Genomic DNA, 20105 nt, shown 5'->3' with positions numbered 1-20105 from the left:
CTGCAGTCTTCCGTATATTTTCCAGTGTCTATGAATCAGGGTCATCCTAAAATCTTTTCATGCACGTGGCCAATAAATCATTTTAAATCAACGCAAATGAAACAGTAATGCAAACTTCTAAGCAGAGCCCTTCTCCCCCTGTAAGGAAAAAACCGCATTCTAATGCCGCTTAATCCTGAAGGTAACCGTGAACCGGCCGCATAAGGAATCCTAATCGGACTCTGTCATCTTCTTTCCCTCTCTCCATTCCCATAACTAACCTCAGACCGAAGACATGCTGACGTACCACAGCTATGCAACCCTTCCCGTGTCTGGATATCTTCTCCGTCTCTGTCCCTTCTTGACATTCCACCGAGGTGACAAGACGCCTTCTTGAGCCCAACCTCACCTATAATTATTGAGATTCAAGCAAATGGTGCACAAGGAACGGTCACTAACTATTGTATTCAAACAACTCCCTGCCGCTGATAATTGTGATGCATATGGGAGTTATTAAGGGATGCTTAAAAATAGAAACACATAATAATGTGGTCAGGGCTTCTCTTTCAGAGTCACTTCATTGTTTATTACTTACATAGTGGAACTATTGAATGCAGGGTCTTTTTCCGTTTTCCAAAAGCTCAGCATTTGAACTCATTTCCAACCTTGGAGATGTGCACATTTGCCTAAAAGTTTGCGGCCACATGCCATGACCATTGTTTGATGTTCTTCCCGAGCGCCTGTGAGTACTCTGCAGGGAACTTGCAGGAAATCTCTTAAGGAAGTACAAGAGGAATTTAATGAAATGAAATGAATTGTATTTTCCATTGTATACAATGGAAAATACAAGTCATTTTGTAAGGTAATACTGTGACTCTTCCGGTGTTACGGTTCAGTCTCCGCCTGTAACCTTTAAAAGCTTTCTGCGCTTTCATCCGTCTGCCTTCTGCATCACCGCAGACGGAGGCCTCTGATCACGATCACGATCACATACGAACTTCGTGTCGTAAAAAGCTGTGTTGCAAAGGTGCAAAAAGTGCATTTTAAGGAAGAGCTTTAACTCTGACCCAGTCCAGTCCGACTGAACAGTACATCGCTACCATAGCGTGCAGTTAAAAACAGGTTTCCAGGTATTGTATTCTCTTTTAATCCTCAAACTATACAACTTAACTTAACTATTAAGCTATTCATTTAGGATTACCATGATTACATTTAAACAACTGTTGTTTTAATGATGGCAAGTGGTGATATATTTGACTAAGTGTGAAGGTCTCACACACCAGAATATTTCCTAATGAACTGTGACAAAGTGCATTATGCAATGAAGAACAGTTGGAATCTATTTCAAGAAAATGGTGTTTTCTTTGTTGGGAAATCACCTACAGACGGTGGAAACACGGTGGGAAGCTTTTACACACACAAAGGATTTGGCAGAAAGTCGGACATGAGGAAAAGAGTGTCGAGTGCTGATGAATTTATTTTCATCATCAAAAATCTGACAATTAAGTTTTAGTGTTTTTTTTATTCCACCACTTTTGTGTGTAAGACATTTTCCAAAAGCGAAAAGTCAAAGAAAAGAAATGTCAAAGTCTCAAGAGAACTTACAATTGGAAAATTTCCTTTCAGAAATAATTTATAATAAAAAGTGCATAACTGTTCAAACTAGTGACTTATCGTTTAAGGCCATTTGGTTTTGTAACAACAAACTAAATCAAGCGGCATTTCCTTTGTCATAAAGGTTTAAGTGATGAAATGTTCTCGCTCCCATTTAACTGCAGAGCTTCTGGAAGAAGAGCGACCTTTCTGAAGTTGTATTTGCTAACGTGTAGCTCCCTCTGGAGGCTCCCGCCAGCAAATACATCAGATATCCCCCAGAGATGACTTTTAATGTACCATCGAACATTTGAGCATATTTTGGAAGCCTTGTTGTTCAGCACTTAAACAATACTACTTATAACAGAATGAAGGAATTATACTATTTTGCTTTGATCTGGATCATTTAAGTGTGCATGTAAATACAATTAGAGAAACACAAGAGACCAACCGGAGCCAAATGAGCGTCTTTATTTTACAAACGCATTATTCTATTGACATTTTTTTGATAGTAAAAAAGCAATTTACAAGCTTAAAAACAAAAAGCAGCACAGAATGATTATGAGTAAAATATATAATTTGAATAAATATATTTTATTTCATGCTATAAAATAAATTCATAAATGGCAATAGATACAACAAATCAGCTCTAGCTAGCTTCATTTACTTCATAGATGTACAAAACAGTAGAGTTCTGAGGTTCACAGTTGGGTTGTGAGGTTGTGTGTAGAGTGGACTAAACGGGAGCTGGGGGGCGTTTCTGCTGTCACGGCTCCGCTCGGGGGGCTCCGGCGCTCCTCGGGGGAAAGTGTGGGCTCGTTGAGACCTTGAGGCAGATTGTTTGGGAACCAGTGACTGAGGAATTGTTTCCCCACCTGAAGAGAAGTGCACGATTATACTACGGACATAAGCAGTGTGTCCAACGAGACCATTTTTAACACTATATACCCTGAGTTCTAAGCTTCTTCCTTGTGTTTTTTTTTTTTTTGCCCGGTCACCAGAACACATGCAAGCCAGAGACAGTGCAGTGCAGAGTTTAGGGAGTTGTGAGAGTAAAAGGGACAACGGCTCCACTGAAAACGTCCCCCTTGACCTGAACAACTGCAGCCACACAGTCGCTTCCCGCGGAGACAAAAGGACGTCACTGAGCCTCGACGTGACAGCAGAAAGCCCGCTCCCAAACAGTGGCTGAACGGCCAAAATCCCCTCCATCATGTGTGTGTATATATATATATATATATATATATATGTGTATATATATATATATGTGTATATATATATACACACACACACATGTATGAAGAGGGAAATCAACCTGTCCAAAGTATCAGAAAACATATTAAAAATAAACCAATACATAATTGTCCTGGTCCGGTTTCCATTCAGCGGCTCCCTGACATTCAGTTTGTTTGATATGTGACAGGCCGAAATTTCACTAGACTTGATGATCTCGATGCACCGCTTTTAAAAAGGTTATTGCTTTTTTCTTATAATACACAGTGGACAGAAACTGACAGAAAAGCTATGGAAGACTTAAGATTTTTTTGTTTAAGCCTGTATCAGTGTTTGTAAACTACCTGAAGTGAGTTTATTATAAAAAGAATAGGACGAGCTGCAATTTCAAAAAGTAGTCTGACAGCCTTCCCTGTAAACACTTCCTTTTGATTACTTGTGGCCCACAATGCATCTCCTGTTCCTCTCAGAAGTGGAACTAAGAGGTCACAAAGCCGATTCGAGTGTGTGTCAAGTTCAGTTAGTTGTAGGTGTGTATCACATAAGTAACTACAGTTCATGAAAAGCATCTAAAGAATCTCCCCTCCATCCACCTAAGATGATTATATGGACTTGTAAAAAAAACCAACTCAATTCTAAAAGCACCATTTGAGGGGTAAAAGGTCCCTAACACAACGATTTGAGGGCTTTGTCGCCAAACCCCTTACGGGTAACTACGGAGATAAACTTTTTTTTCCTACATGGAATTGGTATTTACTAAAATAAAAATAAACTGTAAGTGCACAAATACAAAAGTTACAGAATTATTCATTGGCATTTTAATACAATTTTGTGATGGAGCAATTTGGCTACATTATATGGGCGGTGAGCTTCTTCCGTGTAGTCTATTCTCTGCTAAACACGCACGCTGTTCCCACGACCGGCGGCCTGAGTGAACAGAGACGAATCGATCTGAGGCTCTCGTGCATTGACATGCCTGAAACTGCCGTACGTCGTCAGCATTGTCCTCAGTGGTTGCAGAGGAGGGATACAGTGTCGTCTCTAAACACGCAGCGGCGTCCTGCGGAGAACAAATCCGCCTCCGTTGATTGTAATCATTTGCTACAAAATCAGTTAAGCCTCAAAATTCATTCTGTGACATTAAAAAGAACAAAACGGTTAAATGACGAAAGAGCAAAAAAAACCGGGAGCAGGACTTGAACTGAAAATACAACAACATGGACAAGAATGACATGAAGTCATTTCTTTCTGTGGGGATATTATATTATAATCTCTCTATTCAATCCGATACACAATGAAGGAGGCACAGCGATCTAAGTGCCAGAATCTAAAATGTAAAGCAAGGCACTAAATTCAAGATGCCACTTTTTGAGAAGTATTTTCTCTCTTTTGTTTACATTGGCTTTAAACAATTACAATACTATTATTGCACACCTTTTATAGCATCAGCTTTTGTATGGCTTAATATATTATGTTATTTATGACTTCACCACCTAATGTCGTCTTAGCAAATTGTTAAAATTTATACGAGTGATTGTTATAAAGCTGTGAAACGTACATTCCTTACAAATGGCGATGAACTAGTTCTACATTAAATTTATTAAGTCTTCCAAATGAGCATTCACTTATGCTTTACAGTCAAAGTGTATGGTTACAAATCACCCTTAATTCTTTGGCGTGAACTCTTGGCACAAAGTTTGTACCCATTACTCACAAAAAAAAAAACGACAACACGCTGCGGCAACATTCAGTCCTTTCTTTTGCTCGGTGGGCAGATTGTAATTAGTCAGCTGCTGATTTGGATGAGGTCGGATCAGCGCTCGACGGAAACGTTAACCGGAAAGCCCAAAAGGAGACATTCTGCCGCGCAGCAGCATGAGAGAAATCCTTACGTACAAAGATAAAGGAAAGCTAGCTAAACCGGTTTCTGCAACATCTCCCCACATTTTGGTTTTGCTTTCTGAACTGTCGACGAGTGAAGACAACGGCCGCACATTCAGTGGAAAGGAAAAGGAACAACGGACGTAAGCGACAAGAACACAACGTTCAACTGCCGGACGCACGCCAGAAAAATCATACGCAAAACCGTGAAATAGTAAAAACCAATTCATTGACACAGATTCAGCGTGGAGCGCGTGGGACGAAATACAAGCCTATAGCAGGCGCTCTTTCAGAAGAGGTTATGAAACAGCCGGATGGCTGATAGGAAAGCAGGAGAGCAAGACAAGATAAGTATTCAGGCCTTATGTGTACTTAATGAGAAAGCAGATTCCTTTAAATCCCAATGGCATTAAACCCAAGTCTCTATATATACTAAAACACCCCCGTCCCCGATCCCCCACGGTTCAAACAGTATGGATAAAATGCGCTCCAGCATGCGTGACGTGAAGCCAATAGTATTCATGTGATCGCAGAGTCTCGCTGCTTTAAACTAGTTCTACTCGGACACTACTGCATCGGCATTAAAACTGAAATGAGCGCGTCTTCTCAGCGGCCTCCCGCCGCCGCCGCCACTAAACCCTGCAAAGTGCATCAATACTTTGGATCAGCGGCTGCCTCTACCAACATTTCCCCCGTCCACGTGAGCATCACGGAGCAGCGTCGACAAACGAGGACGTTTTGTTTCAAGTCGGCGTTTTGACCTCCGACTGATACAGAGAACAAAGATCACAGATCAATAGTCCCATCATGAAAAGCTAGGACAAAAAGAAAGAAAGACAAAGAGGACACAAACCAATAGCTCTTCACAAATAATGGGTGAGAACCATGTCGAAATGGCTGAGATTCCTTTAGTTCTTTCTCTTTGCATATTAGTCAGACTAGTACGGAGCCGTTGGTGTTGTGCCGAGTTGACAATGAGTTGTACTCGTGTTTCAGACGCATACGGAGCGCTAACCTAAAAGCTGACCTCGGGACTGAACAATTTACACACACAATAATGAAGTATACTGTAAGTCAGCCATCAGAGTGGAGAGGAATACAAACGACAGCGCGGTGGGACGACGGGCGACCATCACATGGGCGACCGTCGTCGAGAACCGCCCTTTGGCCAACGGAGAGAGAGACATCTCCCGTAGTGATAAGAGACACACTTATTGAGGGTCGTGTGGAACAAACGTTCGAAAAGACAGCGAAACAACGGCGATATGCCGCGGCCATCCCGGAACTCCATTGTCTGCGTTTGCCGACAAACAAACAAAGGAAAGCTAGCAAAGATCGTCTGCGCTCCAAACATAGCACCTTCTTAATCCTGGCTGACCACGAGGCGTGTTTCAAGGGCCGCGACCCGGATCCAGACAATCAGCAAGGAATATTTCCCCCAAGTATCAAGGCTTTGTGTTGAGAGAATATTCTTTACAGGGTTTTGGCAATAAGATAATGCACACACAAACTAAAAAATAAAAAAACGGAGAACACATCTGTGCCTGGTAGGTTCTTGGCTATGAGGTAGAACCTGGTGAGTTTCATTGAAGTTAAAATACTGTCTGTTATGAGTATGTAGTTGCATCATGAGGTATTGAGCGGATATGTCACACGAAGCTTTGCACTGGCAGAAAAATCATTCCTTGTGAGTAGGTGACCTCCTGCGGCCACATGTGCAAAAACGGGTCAGGTAAAAAGGTGATATGACAAGCATCTTACCAGAGCTTTCACATTATCAATTATTGCAACATGCCTATATAACTCTGTAAATGTGTTTTAAAAAACATGGAACGATAAAAAGAGAAATCAATTAAGGGGTCTTGATTATTGGGACCTCCTCAAAAATAGTAAGTTGTTACTCCCTTTGCTTGAAAGAATCAAATTTCTATGAAGCACCCATTAAATCTCTGCATTCAACATCTAACTTTCAGAAAATTGAACCAAAAAAAAACCCTGTGGCGCAAAAAAAAGTCTATAGTAGAGGGAGCTGATTGAACAAAAAAAGATAAGTTTTAAGATAAACATTTGTAAAGCTCCCATAAACAGGAGCAGGAGCTAAAAATCACATCTTGATGCTTGAGCCTCCTCCGGACTGCATTTTGAACTCTCCTCCGTATCAGCAGCTGGTGCCTCTTCTGCATATTGCGCCTCTAAGGCCATCGCCTCGGCCGCATCCTCCTGCTCCTTCGGACCCGAGCCGCCCTCCGCCGTCTCCGGAGAGTCTATGTGGTTGCTCCCTTCCGACGCTCCCAAGTGCTTCTTCCTCAGGTGCTGGTTGAGGGTGCCCTGGAATGGGAAGCATTTGCCACAGATCTGACAGTGGAAGGGCTTGTTGTCCGTGTGGCCGCGGATGTGGTACTCCAGCTGGTCCTTCCTCGTGTACTTCTTGCCACAGAACTTGCAGACGAATGGGGTGATTCCCATGTGCAGGCGCATGTGGCGATCCAGGCTCCCCTTCTGGTTGAAGGTCTTTCCGCAGTAGATGCAAATGAGTCTCTCGTTGTACGGGTACCACTGGCTCCGCAGGCTGCGCTCTCGCACGTCGTTCTCCAACCCCGTGGCCGCCGCCGGCTCGCTGTGGTCCGAGGCCGGTTTGATGTGACCCAGCACCCCGGCCGGGATGGCCAGCGGGCGCTTCGCCCTGGCCCGTCCACCTCTGTAGCCACTCAGCAAGGAGCGGGAGGGGCTGGAGTTGCTGAGGTTCAGAAAGCCCGGGGAGGAGAGGCCTGAGTAAGAGTAGGCAGTGGACTGGATGACAGGGCCGTAGGAGCCCACGCTGACAGCCAGCACCTGCTCGCCGTCCACCAGCTCCGTGTGGTAGCCGTCGTCACCGGCCGAGGAGCTGTCCGAGTACGTGGGCCTGTCGATCTTCTCTATCTTCACGTGCACGTCTGTCACTAGCCCGTCCTTGCCGATCAGTTCCACTTGCTCCGTCTCGGCCTCCATGGGAGCCTCGTGCTCAGAGACGCTGTCGCTGCTGCCGCGGTCCGACTGGCCTTCCTCGGGCTGCTGCCGGCCCCGGCCTTTTCCTGCCAGCTCAAAGCGCGCCTCGTGCCCTGGCTGAGTCTGCCGGGAGTAGTAAGGGGGGGAGATCTGGGTGGGGTTCACGAAGAGGCTGCTGTCGTTGACGCCGTTGCCGCTGGCCTGCGAGTCGTCCTTCTCTGGGCTGCAGGCGCCGACCGGGAGGCTGATCTTGGAGTGGAGGCTCTCCAGGATTTGTGTGCACTTGTCGATGATGGCCTGCATCTGCAGGAAGCTGGCAGCCGTGAGGAAACTGATAATGTCCTTGAGCTGCAGGGACATGTGACCTGTGTAGCAAAACGAAAGGAGCTGCTCGAAAACCTCCGGGTTTTTGATGACCGAAATGGAAAGGCCACTCATGGTGCTGAGAGCCGAGTGGTCGCGGAAGTAGGGCGAACTCGCAGCCAGCACGGCTTTGTGGGCTCGAAATGGCTGACCCTGAATGTGAACAATGATGTCACACAACTTCCCTTGCAGCCGCAGCTCGTTGAGCTGGGTCAGGACAGTGTTACTGAACTCCGGCACGTCGAACTCGACGTAGCTGCCGTCGTCCATTTCTTGGATCTGTTTCTCCAGTTTGCTGGCTGCCTGATGAGAAGAAAAAAATATATATATTATTTCACAGTTAACAAAAACTACTATACATTATAAGACAGGGTTATCTTATATGGTACAGAAAAGGACAATTTATATGCTAGGCATTGTTTACAATACTTCTGAGTAGCTTATAAACTGCGTCTTTAACTCAAATACCTGCATTGGAATGCACATAATTTGTCCCGGCTTCAAAATGCACAAATGCACTTTGCCATTGATGTCTATTGGGGCTTTCAATTTTAGATTTTCAGAATTGCATTGTTGAACATCCTGGATGTTAGCAATATAATTCTATAGGCACACCAGATATCTGTTAGGAGTCATAACTGAAGGGCCAGACTGAAATACCCCAGACTCTCTTGTTATTGTTCCACGAATCTTCCCCTTTGTATACCGAACCTGTGTTTGCTAGAGCGAGTAGCCAACTGTGCAAAATAATATGATGCTGTGGGTTGTTTCTTTCTCCCGTTCCATCGCATTTATGAGTCACCAGCCGCCACTGATGTATCACAATTCTTGCAAAACAGGAACTGAGAGATAAGTTCAAGAGAGACAATCGAAGACTGGTGGAACACAATGTATGAGTCAAATATGAGTAAGCTGACCACTGCTCCGCCCCACATTAACATATATTATATATAAATGCATAAGGTGCTTGTATCACTGAACCCTATGAATAACATTCACGCATTTTGGCTAAATGATGAAGCAGATCCCCCACAAAAGGCACACCACCCTCACCACCCTGACCCACCCTGAACCCTTTTCTATGAACTGGTTCGTCAACATCAATGAGACCAAAGCAGCAGCCGTGAAATCATATTCCACTGTACCTACTGTGTCATTTTGGAGCAAATACTCCCTTGTTGCAAAACCATGTGTCAGCTCTCCAGCTTAGCCTGCATCTCCCCCCACTCCATCTGCTCTACTCCCATCTCTCCCATGGCACCTCCTCCACCTTCCCCTCCCTGGCAATTCAGCATGATCTCCTGCGTCGAGTCCCGATCAGCCCTTTTCTTAAGTAAACACTTTCTCCAATTGCTAAAGCTCGCCAGGACACCTGCCATACAAACCCCACGCTCTCCTTCTGACACGGGAGAGGGGAAGATGTAGCAAAACAGAGAAGGGTAAGAAGGTATAGCGTGTTTTATTTTCACTCTCCACGACCTAAACACATCAGTAATGGCTGCCGAATGCGCGCATGCTGCATGGAGCCAAGTTGAAGGGCTGCCAAAGAATGTATGCTGGGTAGTTTAGATGCACAGGCTGGGTGAGGGTCTTATGCATGGATCAAATGGGAAAAACAGAACATGTTTGATAAACCTATTCGTGACACAGCTGCTTCAGGTATAAAGAAAAATAAAAAGTACAATGGGACAGTTAGGGTCAGCAAAACACAAGACGTCACCTTAAGCCTTTAACTAAGGCACGTCACTCAAAAAAAAAACAAGAAGGAAAAAAACATTAAAAGAAAAAATCAAAGTCAGCCGGCAAGCATTGTTTGCTTTTTTCAACCTCAGCAGCATTTCACGTACTTTGAAGAGCAGCTTGTGGGGCAAACCAGAGGCAGGAGAGAAGTGCGAAACAGGCAAAGGTGGAGCGATTTCAAACAGATGAAAGAGAAAGGAGAAGATAAGAATAGATCCAAAGATTCAGACACAACGAGAAGGTGTGACGGAGGAACGTTGCTGGGTGAGAATAAATAGCTTTGTAGAAATTGTTAAGCCACAGGGGGAGCTCGGTATGCAGAGATAAATGTTGTATGCTTAGCCTTTGGGTGTATCCTGTGATTTCTTTCATTTCAACATGAAAACAATAAAATACCCATCTTAATTTCAGCCCACACGCAGTCATTGACACATACAGACAGAATTACACCGTCCTGTGCAGCGCAGGGATGGCGCTTCGCCATGAGCACACAATCATGTCGTTCTTGGTTGGAAGGACTAAGAGGGGTGAAAATGAATTTAATTGATTCCTTAGGAATTTTAACGCAATTTCAGTCCTTAAGAAAACCTAATCTTTCCGTTCCCAATATCTACATCCGCCAAAAGCCACAACTGAAGCATCCCAGAGAGAGTACCTAGTTGAACCAAAATAGTTGTCTGACCTCCACAGTGACGGTGTATATTGACAAAGTCAAATCAATCTACTATCTTCATATTTTCTATCATAAAATCCAAAAAAATCCAAAAAATCGAATGGAAAAAAACGTTCTTTCTCTGCGGCCCGGTACCAAGTGACCCGCGGACCGGGACCGGTGGTCAGGGACTACTGGTGTAAGTTCTGGTGTTGAAAGTTCTGATGTTGAAATAAATCTGGCTTTTGATTTGGATTTTTCTTTATTTTTTATAAATTACTTTTTAATTCTGACAGATCAGGTCCCTTAAACAAACTGTGCACTTTATTTAAAACTATATACAGTATATATTACAACCTGTTTGTTCTGAAGATCTTGTGCACTGCGTTGGAAATAAAGGCCTTTTTGTTTTTTTTCCCAAGATTCATCAATTAATCAAAAAAACAGATGGTAATAAACAGATAAATAAACTATTAAAAGAATTGGTGCAGCCCTAGTTGTGTATTCGCAAAGCCACGTTGTTGTTTTCTCTGGAAAAAAAAGAAAGGCGCTGAAAGAACTGGAATTACGAGGTGGGCGAGAGCAGTTTGTCCTGTTCTATTAACGGCGTGCTGTGATTACAATCTCGTCTTTATGTAACATCGATGTCTCGTAAACTAGACAGAATTCTAGACAGTTGCAGCTCCAGGTGCTCCGTCTCTGGGTGGGGGCTCTGGTGGAGCCTCGGCCGTGTTGCTGGGAGAGAAAGGCGAGGAGGAACCAGGACCAGGACGCCCGGCTCCAGTAAAAGGAGACGTCTTCTAAAGGGAAACTGGTATTCAGGGACACTGCTGCTTTTGTTTACAGCAATGCTTATAAAACAAACACAAAATGAAAATGCCTAACTCTACCATAATAAAGAAACTAAAACTCAACATAGATCATTACATAACTCGGACCTTGACCTAAAGCAAGTTCGAGGTTAGAGATACAAGAAGATTACTCGGACTGCAACGCTACCTGCCCGACGTGAACACATGGAAACTCTTACACAAGACAGACCCTTTACAGCCATAACCATGTGATAGCGAAGCCAAGCAAGAAGAGCGTGTACCTAAATTGCGGCTGCTTGTGTCATTTGGAATCGTTATGGCTACAAAACCAGGCCGGTAAACAGTCTTTGGCAAAGTTCGCCACCTGCTCGTCTTCACCGCAGGTCAATGCCGCTTTTTTCCCCCTCTTCTCCTTTAACGGGCCGCGTACACTAAAAGTTTGGTCTGTAGCTGCTGTTGTGGGAACAGTATCTCTGCTGTACGATACACAACGGTTAACAGATACACTAAATATGTACACTGTGCACACCCCATTTAAGAGATAACAATGAAATTAGATGAAACATAAATATTCAGATGGTGGGAATGTTCACCATGGATGTCCCAATACAGTGCAACATCAAATTACCAGAGTTGGTCTAGAATCAATACATATCACTAGCTAACGCTTTCCCTTAACTAGCAGTTTTCTGTTTTTTTGTCAACAATCAACTGTACATGTCTTGTCGGCACCTTCAAAGGGGCTTTTGATGACAAGCCCCACTAACTTGGATATTATCATGCGACACTGGCCTTTTTCTTACAGCCACAGGGAGTCGACAGTCACATTAGAAATGTCAAGGATGCATTTGCTGCAATGCCCTTAAAAAAGGTGTTGTGACGCCAAATGGTCCGATTTAGCTCCAGCACTGCAAACGTCAACAACTGGTGCTCTTATTTAGGCAGGTTTCCCACGTTTCCAAAATGTAAACATATTAAAGGATAGCAAACCCTTTATATAACGCTGTTATTCTAAATTCTTGACTTTTTTCAGATACAGAAAACAGTACAGGTAGTAATATCTGTATCAATAACTAAGAGAGAAACATCACAAAATCCTTTTTTGTAAAAGTCACCCGAAAATTCAATTTCCACATTTAAATAAAAAATTACATAAACCTCATGTTTGGAGCTCCATTTTGCGGATAAGATTTAGTAGTAGTAGAAAATAGGAGCAAGTTGAAGCATGTCCTAAAAAAACGTCCTGTTTCCAGCAGAGATAACCGTATGCACCTAGTAATTATACGCCTGGTGTTGTACAATTGCTCATTTCGGCTCGCGGTTCAAACCAATACGGTTTTACTGCTGATCCCAAAACTAAAACGGGACAATAAAAAATAGGGTTGAATGGGTACAAAGCCATAAAGGTTGTTTGCTCATGCGAAAGCAGCAATTGGTTTGGCTCCACTGTGTTCCAACATGCCTTAACGTTAGAATATTTATATTCTATATATATTTATTTATATATTAGTGTAGCAGATGGATGGCTGTCACAGGAACAACAGTGACAGGTGGCCTGCGTGAACCCAGGTGCGGAGATTAACATGTCAGGTCCCTGCACTTCGTCCTTCCCTCAGCAAAACGTTAGCATCACGGACAACTAACTTCACTTCGTTGTTGGCAGGCAGCGTTCTACGAATACCGGTATAATGCACATTTCAGCCAAACAAACGCCCTGCAGAAACACTTTCATTCGAGTTCACGCTGAATGTTTAAGTGCCCGCATTAACGTGCAGTGTTTTTTTTTTTAGAGCAAGTCTCTCCTACGTGCCGCGTTGACTTCTTCATGAAGGCATTTTACGTGTTAGCATCATCGTGCATGGTTACTCGGCGTGTACTGTTGACCCCATCGTAACGAGTTAGTTACGTGCATACAGTAACCTCACCTCGCCGTCTAAAACTTCATAGTCAACCATTTCCTTCGTGGTTACAGTCAGTTAGCTATTGGTGGTGTACAGGAGGAGGGAGAGGGGGGTCTATGCTAGCTAACTTTAGCTTGACAGTCACTGCCACCTACTTTTGTTTGTTTTTTGTGAAATGTGTCATTTCTACGGTAACTTGTACGTAAATTGACGTCAGTTGAAACACTACATCGGTCGTCAGGGGCCGAAAACACAACTATTAAGCAGCACACACGCACTGTCTTAGCTAACTACAGGGTTAGCTACATTAGCTAGTGTACAATCGAGTCATTATTTCCGAAACGAAAGCTGGAATTTTAGACACGCTTCCCAATTCAACGCATTGTGAATGGTCCTACGGCTTCGTCCTCCTATTTCAGACTGTGAAAAAACTTGCCAACAATGTGTGGGCTACCAGCTAAGTAACGTCGAACGCGGATGCAAACTATCTCGGCTGTCATGAAATAACGTTAGCTGACGCTGCTAAGCTAGCGCTCGTATGCTAACCGTTGACGCTAGTTAGCAACCGCCCCTGTGTCAGCCAGTGCTAAGTAGCGGCTAACGCTAGCTAGCTTCCAGTTGCTAGCTTACGGTCCCAGACAATTATATCCCCATTTATTTCGTTGTCAGTGCAATAACGCGCCTACATTGTAGACGCGTTGTGGCCATAAACCCAAGCAAAAGTTGAAGTACATCAAACTCACCGTATTGCAGATTAGCATTAAACGGTGTCCATTCCCCTCAGTAGTTCGCGTACACTTACAACCAGGCCTCCCCCCCTCTCCGGTCCAGATGTGTCAGACAGTTGCTGCTGCAATTTTTTTGCATCAACAGGAAGTGTTTTTTTGGCTCTTTGCATTCATTTCTATCAGTGTGTGCGGCAGCCCCTCCCTGGCTTATGTCAGTGTTATGTGCCAAGACGTCATGTTCTGAATGGTGGAGAACACATACGCGCGTAAAGATAAAAGTCATGAGCCCTACGCTGTTTCCAGATAGTTTTTCTGAAGATGACATCTGTATGTACTGATACTCTTATCTGCTGACTACACCCATGTCACAGTAGCATAACGTTACATAGGTCAGTATCATCTGCTTCCTCTTCACACTCAGTAATAGGGACACTACATTTTTGTTTTTTACTTTCATGGCAATAAAGCCAAATTGTGTTTTGAATTGTGTTTTTAGTGCGTTTGTTGTTTTTTTGTAAATATTGTATGCTACCTCATCACTGGGGTTTTTCTTCATTAAAATCTGACTAAAGACATGCCTTTAGCTTTCCAGATGTGCACCTATGCAGCTGTCGCCCCCCACTACCGCCACCACGCACCCAAAATAGTGGAGGGAGGGAGGGGGGTCAGAAGGAGAAGTTGTGCCACCACCACAAACACAGAGGCCATAGTCAATAATGCACAGATGTCAAGCCTTAGTCGCTATTCTGGTTTTTCAGCTATTTGTTCTTCTGTTTCATAAAAGTTTGGGGAACTATTTAGAAAATGAGATTATCTGAAAGTCAAAAGTCATTCTGTTCTGCATAGAAACCACAAAGGGGCGCTAGAGACCAAATTGATGATAAACCCTCAACTTCTCACACCATTCCCCTTTCATGATTTCAATCTAAAAACGATTGAGGTGTGTGATCATTATAATTAAACCATTCAGATTGCTTTATACAATACTTTATTAACTTCTATGTCTATTTAATCAAATTATGTTTTTTATTTGCACCTGTTTGTTTTCAGGTTCTGGTCTCAAATATATATTTTAACCAACTTTTCAAATTATTGGATTATATATTTGAAAAATGAGGAAACTATTGGACACAGAAAAGTTTAAAAGGAAAGTTCATGAGAAAGAACAAGGCATTTCCTCAAGACTGTTGCAGATAACTTGAGTAATTTTTCCCATTAATTGGATGTACTGCAAAAATAACACTATGGGTCGTTTTTGCCAGAGTAACCCTGAAGCAGGATCCTACAAAAACAGAACTTAAATTAAGCTTTATGTTTTTTGGCCATCATCCAATATAGACACAGAGATTTGTTTACTGTTGTAACGACTCTTATCTGGACTGCAGACTTTAAATTTAATAATCAAGCAATAAAACCTTAATTATTTTGTAAACACTTGGTACCAACACAAAAGTCTGGCTTACAACAACTCATTTTTTATTTTATTCAACAAGGTTTATGTCTATAGATTTTTTTTAATTGTGAATATTGTGAGACCAACCAGAGGGCCAAAGTTCATGGCCACATTATGCTGCTTGAAAACAGCGCGTGTCCATTTGTCTGTTGGTGAAAGAGACAGGCAACGTCTTGTCTCCTGTCTACTGTTGGGAGCACCAACCTGAAATGAATGTGCGCTGTGTGTGTTTTTGCCTTTTATTGAGTGTGAGTGACAGCTTGGCAGCCCAGGTGAATATCTGACCTAATCTGTGTGCAGGTGGGTGATCAACGTTGAGAAAGGAATCGCTTTGTCATTGCACGTGCTTCTTGTTGGACAAGTCGCTCCTCTATTCTCGACCCTAATTTGCTTCTCTTTTTTTTTTTTTCTTCCTGGAGATTGATGCACAACTGAAGGTGCAGCCAAGATATGGTGATTAGAGATGGTTTTGTTGATCCGCAGGAATGATCGTGGTATTGATAACATTTCAAACAAACTCACAATCAAAGGGTTTCCTGTTGAAGTTGTAATCTTTTCTGAAATGGGGCTTTGTTTGCTCAGTGTCATTTAGTTGACCAGGATTTATTTGGCGGTGAGCTAATGGGGCCGCTACTGAGTGGTGCAGTGCCCGGGACCGTATAGGGGCTCCAGGTGGTGTGGCCTCGGGGCTCTGATGTGCTGCTCCTTTTTAATCCCAGATGACATTGCAAAATCCCACAAACCCCCTCCTGCCCGGGTCTAAGACTGTATAGGAGCGGAGGCCAGATGATTTGTTTAAAGAGCACATATCATGTATCAAACTGAGGGAATAAGGAGCTCCACTGTTTCATGTTAAGCCTGAGACCAAAGGTTAGGTTTTATATGAATGACAGGAATTTATTCTTCATCTGAAAACAACATTTCAGTGACTCCTTTTAAAAAAAAATCATTCTGATCTTTCCATTTCTCAAATTATATTCCATCAATTGCAATAGCATATATATATAAAAACACACACATGTCATCCTTTTCTTTGGAATATGCAATGCTCACGCAAAGCGATCAAACACTTGTGCTGCAATCAACAAATGCCACTCTAACCACTGTTTGTTTGCTAACCTTGAATAAGTAGTCCAATGTTTAGGCTCAACATGAATAACACATTGTTTTCTATGTGTGCCAAGAGGCCCAGAATACCTCGGCTGTCAGTGCCGGGGAGGACAATGGTCTCCCAGTGCTCCTGTCCAGAAATAGTCCATAGCTCACTGATGGAGAACATATTTCCCAATAGCAGGTGTCTGAGTCAGTCAGTGGCTGATCCTCGCCATGACTGTAAATGAAAGGGCCAGCTCGTCCAGGTGCGCGGGCACCTCTTTGGTCCTCTCGGGTTTCTCCTCGACGGAGGAGCTTTTGGTGGAAGAATGAACAAGAGAAATATTGAGATTAAAGCACGTAGGTTAAAATTATAATCATATACATCCATACCGCTTCAGCATACATGTGATATTCTATAGCGAGAGCACTTTTCCTAAAATAGTTATCGATTTTATAGATAACATAGAAAGACTTTTCTTAATAATTCTTTCTCTTTACATATAAGTAATATGAAGGTGTTGCTCTTTAGTTAATGCTTTGTATTGGACAACTTTTCCCAAAATCATTCTGTGTTATTGGAAGTGTTAAACAGAACACAGCATACGCTTATGAATCATTAATACGACACAATGATATGAGTGAGTCAGATTGATACATCTTTATTTCATTTGAAAAAATCTGCTAAATTCCTACCAGAGCAATTGGAGTGAAAACCTCTAAAGCCAAGAGACTTTCACCAATAAGTGCAATAATCACTTGCCCCGCGATGACAATGACCTCTCAGATGTGTCATATATTTGCCTGAGAAATTAAGCCAATTTGTGGAAATGGTGGCCTGGGGTTGAGGGAATACAGAGTGGCTTGTAAAGATGAGTGATATCTGGCACAGCATGAAGGGAATGAGAGGTGTGCTTCCCGGTGCTTAGCTCAAATGAAAGCTCTGATTAGTGGAGCAAAGATCAAAACGAGCGAGCGGCGGAGGCTTCAGCTGGGCCTTTGTTATTGATAAGTCTGTCATCTCTGCTGATATTGGAGCAGTAATGGCAGCTGATGATTAGGCCACTCCTGAGCTATTAACTACATTTCTTATCTTTTTTACTGGGGCCCAAGAGAGCCCGTACCAAAGACAAAGGCGCCCTTTATTGTGCTGCCTCCTTAAACGGCATCCACCTGACCTAAAAGGCACAACTGTTACTGTCTTTCTGCCGGGCCAAAGAAGATACATGTCAGAGGTCGCAGTGTGCTGCGGTTTGAAATGAGGGGGTTCTGAGTGAGTAAGCTGCTGAAAGACGGCTGCAGGAAAATTACAGAAAATTGGCTGTTTTGTCAACATTTCATCAGAAGATTTACAGAAAGCTGACCCCGACCCCGACCCCCCCCCCCTCCCTTTCACAGGGCTAAGAAGATTGAGTGGGTCAGAATTGACTGACAAACAAATCTCTTCTTTATTTCTTTCTCGCTTTCTCTTTCCCGCTCGAGAAGTGATATTCAATATGATCTCCTTTTAATGATCCTAAGTGGCTGAAATTACATTTACTCAACACCTATTGTTGGGGTTGTTTTAGTCTGATTCAGGGGCACACAAAGGGCACAAAAGGTACTCTTCAAAATGTTTCAACCCCTCAATGAAAATAATGATAAGCATTTTGTATTTTTTATCACGGTGAAGTACATAGATCCATCAGGCTTACATTCATTTGAACATTTAGCTGCTAAAATAAACGTTAGGTAGAGAGATAAGGAAGGTAATATATGTTCAGTCTGCTGGCTAATGAACACTAGATCATTGATAGATTCCCAACTCCTTGTTCTCCACTGGTGCAAAAGTGTACATGGGAAGAATGTGGAGGAGCATAACTAATTAAATAAAATTAAATAAAACTGTGTAAATGGCTAGCTAAAAATAATAGATGAAACAGTAGGTAAACCCAATAAATGGAGGCGTCTCCAGCATCTCCATATCCATAGTAGTAGGAATGCAGTTCAGGTACATGATAAAACGTGTATAACAATATATACTTATATATAATTAATTAACATATTGTTATTATTATCAATACCCAATGTGAATCCAATTATTCTGAACATGTCGTGAACGCGGGGGGGGGGACTAAGTGGGTAGGATACATTCGACACGGCTTTGGGGCTACATTTAACAAAAAAAGGTTGGGAACCACTGGGCTGGATTGCAGACAAGCTCAGTTTAGGCGCAGCATTTACATCCTCAGCTTCCTGCTTTGTCTCTGACCTCGGATCAGTCCACTCTCTGCCTTTGGTATTCCCGTACAAAGGCCAACGGGAATCCTAGGCTTGTTGATTTAGCCCCCAGTGGCTGGAGGCAAAGCATCTTTCATTAACGTCTAAAACCTCAGGAATGAGATACTGGCCCCACGATAAGATCTGGTAATGCAGTAACATGGAATTATGGAAAAGAAAATTGCCATTTTGTATATAAGCACCTGTGATCTCCCATGAAAGCCCTCTGTTCCCCAGGTTGGGTCAGTCCCAGGAGAGGACAGGGTGCTGGAACCCAATCCATCCCGCAGAGGAGAGATTTTCAGGCTGAAGGCCTCGAGCCATGGAAGGTGCTGCTGTCTTTGGAAGGTTAGCTTAGAGTAGCAAGACAGTGATCCTATGAATCATCCCCTAGCCACCGGAGAAATGGCCCCCTGTTTGTAGTTCTGTCTGTAGTCCGCAAATGCTTTAAGGTCAATACAAAGCATTTATGAGACACTCCAGAGGCATTGTCACAGTACGTTATTAGTTTACCAAGTGTGGACAAATCAGAAAAGCTGCCGTGAGAATATGAGAGGTCTTGTTTTCCGTCTTTGCTCTGAGAAAGGTATTTCAGCCTGGCCACTCTGAGACGGGGTTTCTCTTTATGTGACCCTCTGTGGAGGGAACATGTCAGTGACAATAGAGTTATGCGGTATTCTGACATTCTGAAGAAGTTGGATACCCTTTTACTCGTGCGCCGAGGTCAAATTCAGAGACCTCGGGAGAGCGCGGAAAGAATGCAGGTGTTGTGCTTGCAGCAAACATCCTAAAGGAAAATAAATTCCTCTCCACCATCCCTGAGCCTCCTTCAATCCGCCGTCTGCCTGTGTCCCTGTGTCACTTTGCAATCGCAATGATGCAGTTTCCAATATCTCTGGTTGGTAATCTCGGCATTGTAAAGCGTATTGGTCATTTGCTCATCGTTCTATCAGTGAACCACCTATAGGAAACTAAGCCATGGATTTCTTCATTTCATACAAACTCTGTGTCCCAGAGGGATTTTTACAGAGAATGATTTGCCTGATTTCCCGCTGAATTCCAGGTACCCGCCAACAAACATTTAAATGGCCAGTTGTCCTGACGTGAAAAATAAGTCAAAATGTCTGGCAACGAGTGTTCAGGGTAAAACAGCTCAACTGGAAAGAAGGAAAGAAGAGAAAAGTCTTATTGTGGCAGAACTGATGTGTTTGTGTCTTCTCTGGATAGTTTCTTCATCACCTCTTTAAATTTTTAATGCATTTGGCACGCAGCCTGTGGCAGGTTCCCGAGAGGAAGCAGCAAAGCAATGAGGGTCAATGATGCCATAAATCTTAGACTGTCCACTTTGGAATCAGACATGGACACTTGAGATATGCATATTTAATAGAATGTTCATGTCTGTGTGACTTGAATGTCCAAGTCGAATGCATTTTA

The 20105-nt window shown here is 43.1% G+C and overlaps 1 protein-coding gene across 1 annotated transcript; it reads right to left on the bottom strand.

The window, feature by feature from the left end:
- Positions 1-2023: 2023 nt before the first annotated feature.
- zbtb34 (zinc finger and BTB domain containing 34) lies at positions 2024-14103 on the bottom strand. Its single transcript, XM_040195061.2, has 2 exons — positions 13883-14103; positions 2024-8337 (listed from the first exon to the last, which is right to left on the bottom strand). The coding sequence occupies exons 1-2, from the start codon at positions 13898-13900 to the stop codon at positions 6784-6786; spliced, it is 1572 nt and encodes a 523-aa protein (XP_040050995.2). The 5' UTR covers positions 13901-14103; the 3' UTR covers positions 2024-6783.
- Positions 14104-20105: the final 6002 nt, after the last annotated feature.

Source organism: Gasterosteus aculeatus, chromosome 13 (genome assembly GCF_964276395.1).
Source record: "Gasterosteus aculeatus chromosome 13, fGasAcu3.hap1.1, whole genome shotgun sequence".
Classification (NCBI taxonomy): Eukaryota; Metazoa; Chordata; class Actinopteri; order Perciformes; family Gasterosteidae; genus Gasterosteus; species Gasterosteus aculeatus.
The sequence above is the reverse complement of the archived record's forward strand: the minus strand, read 5'-3'. Positions and strand labels throughout refer to the sequence as shown.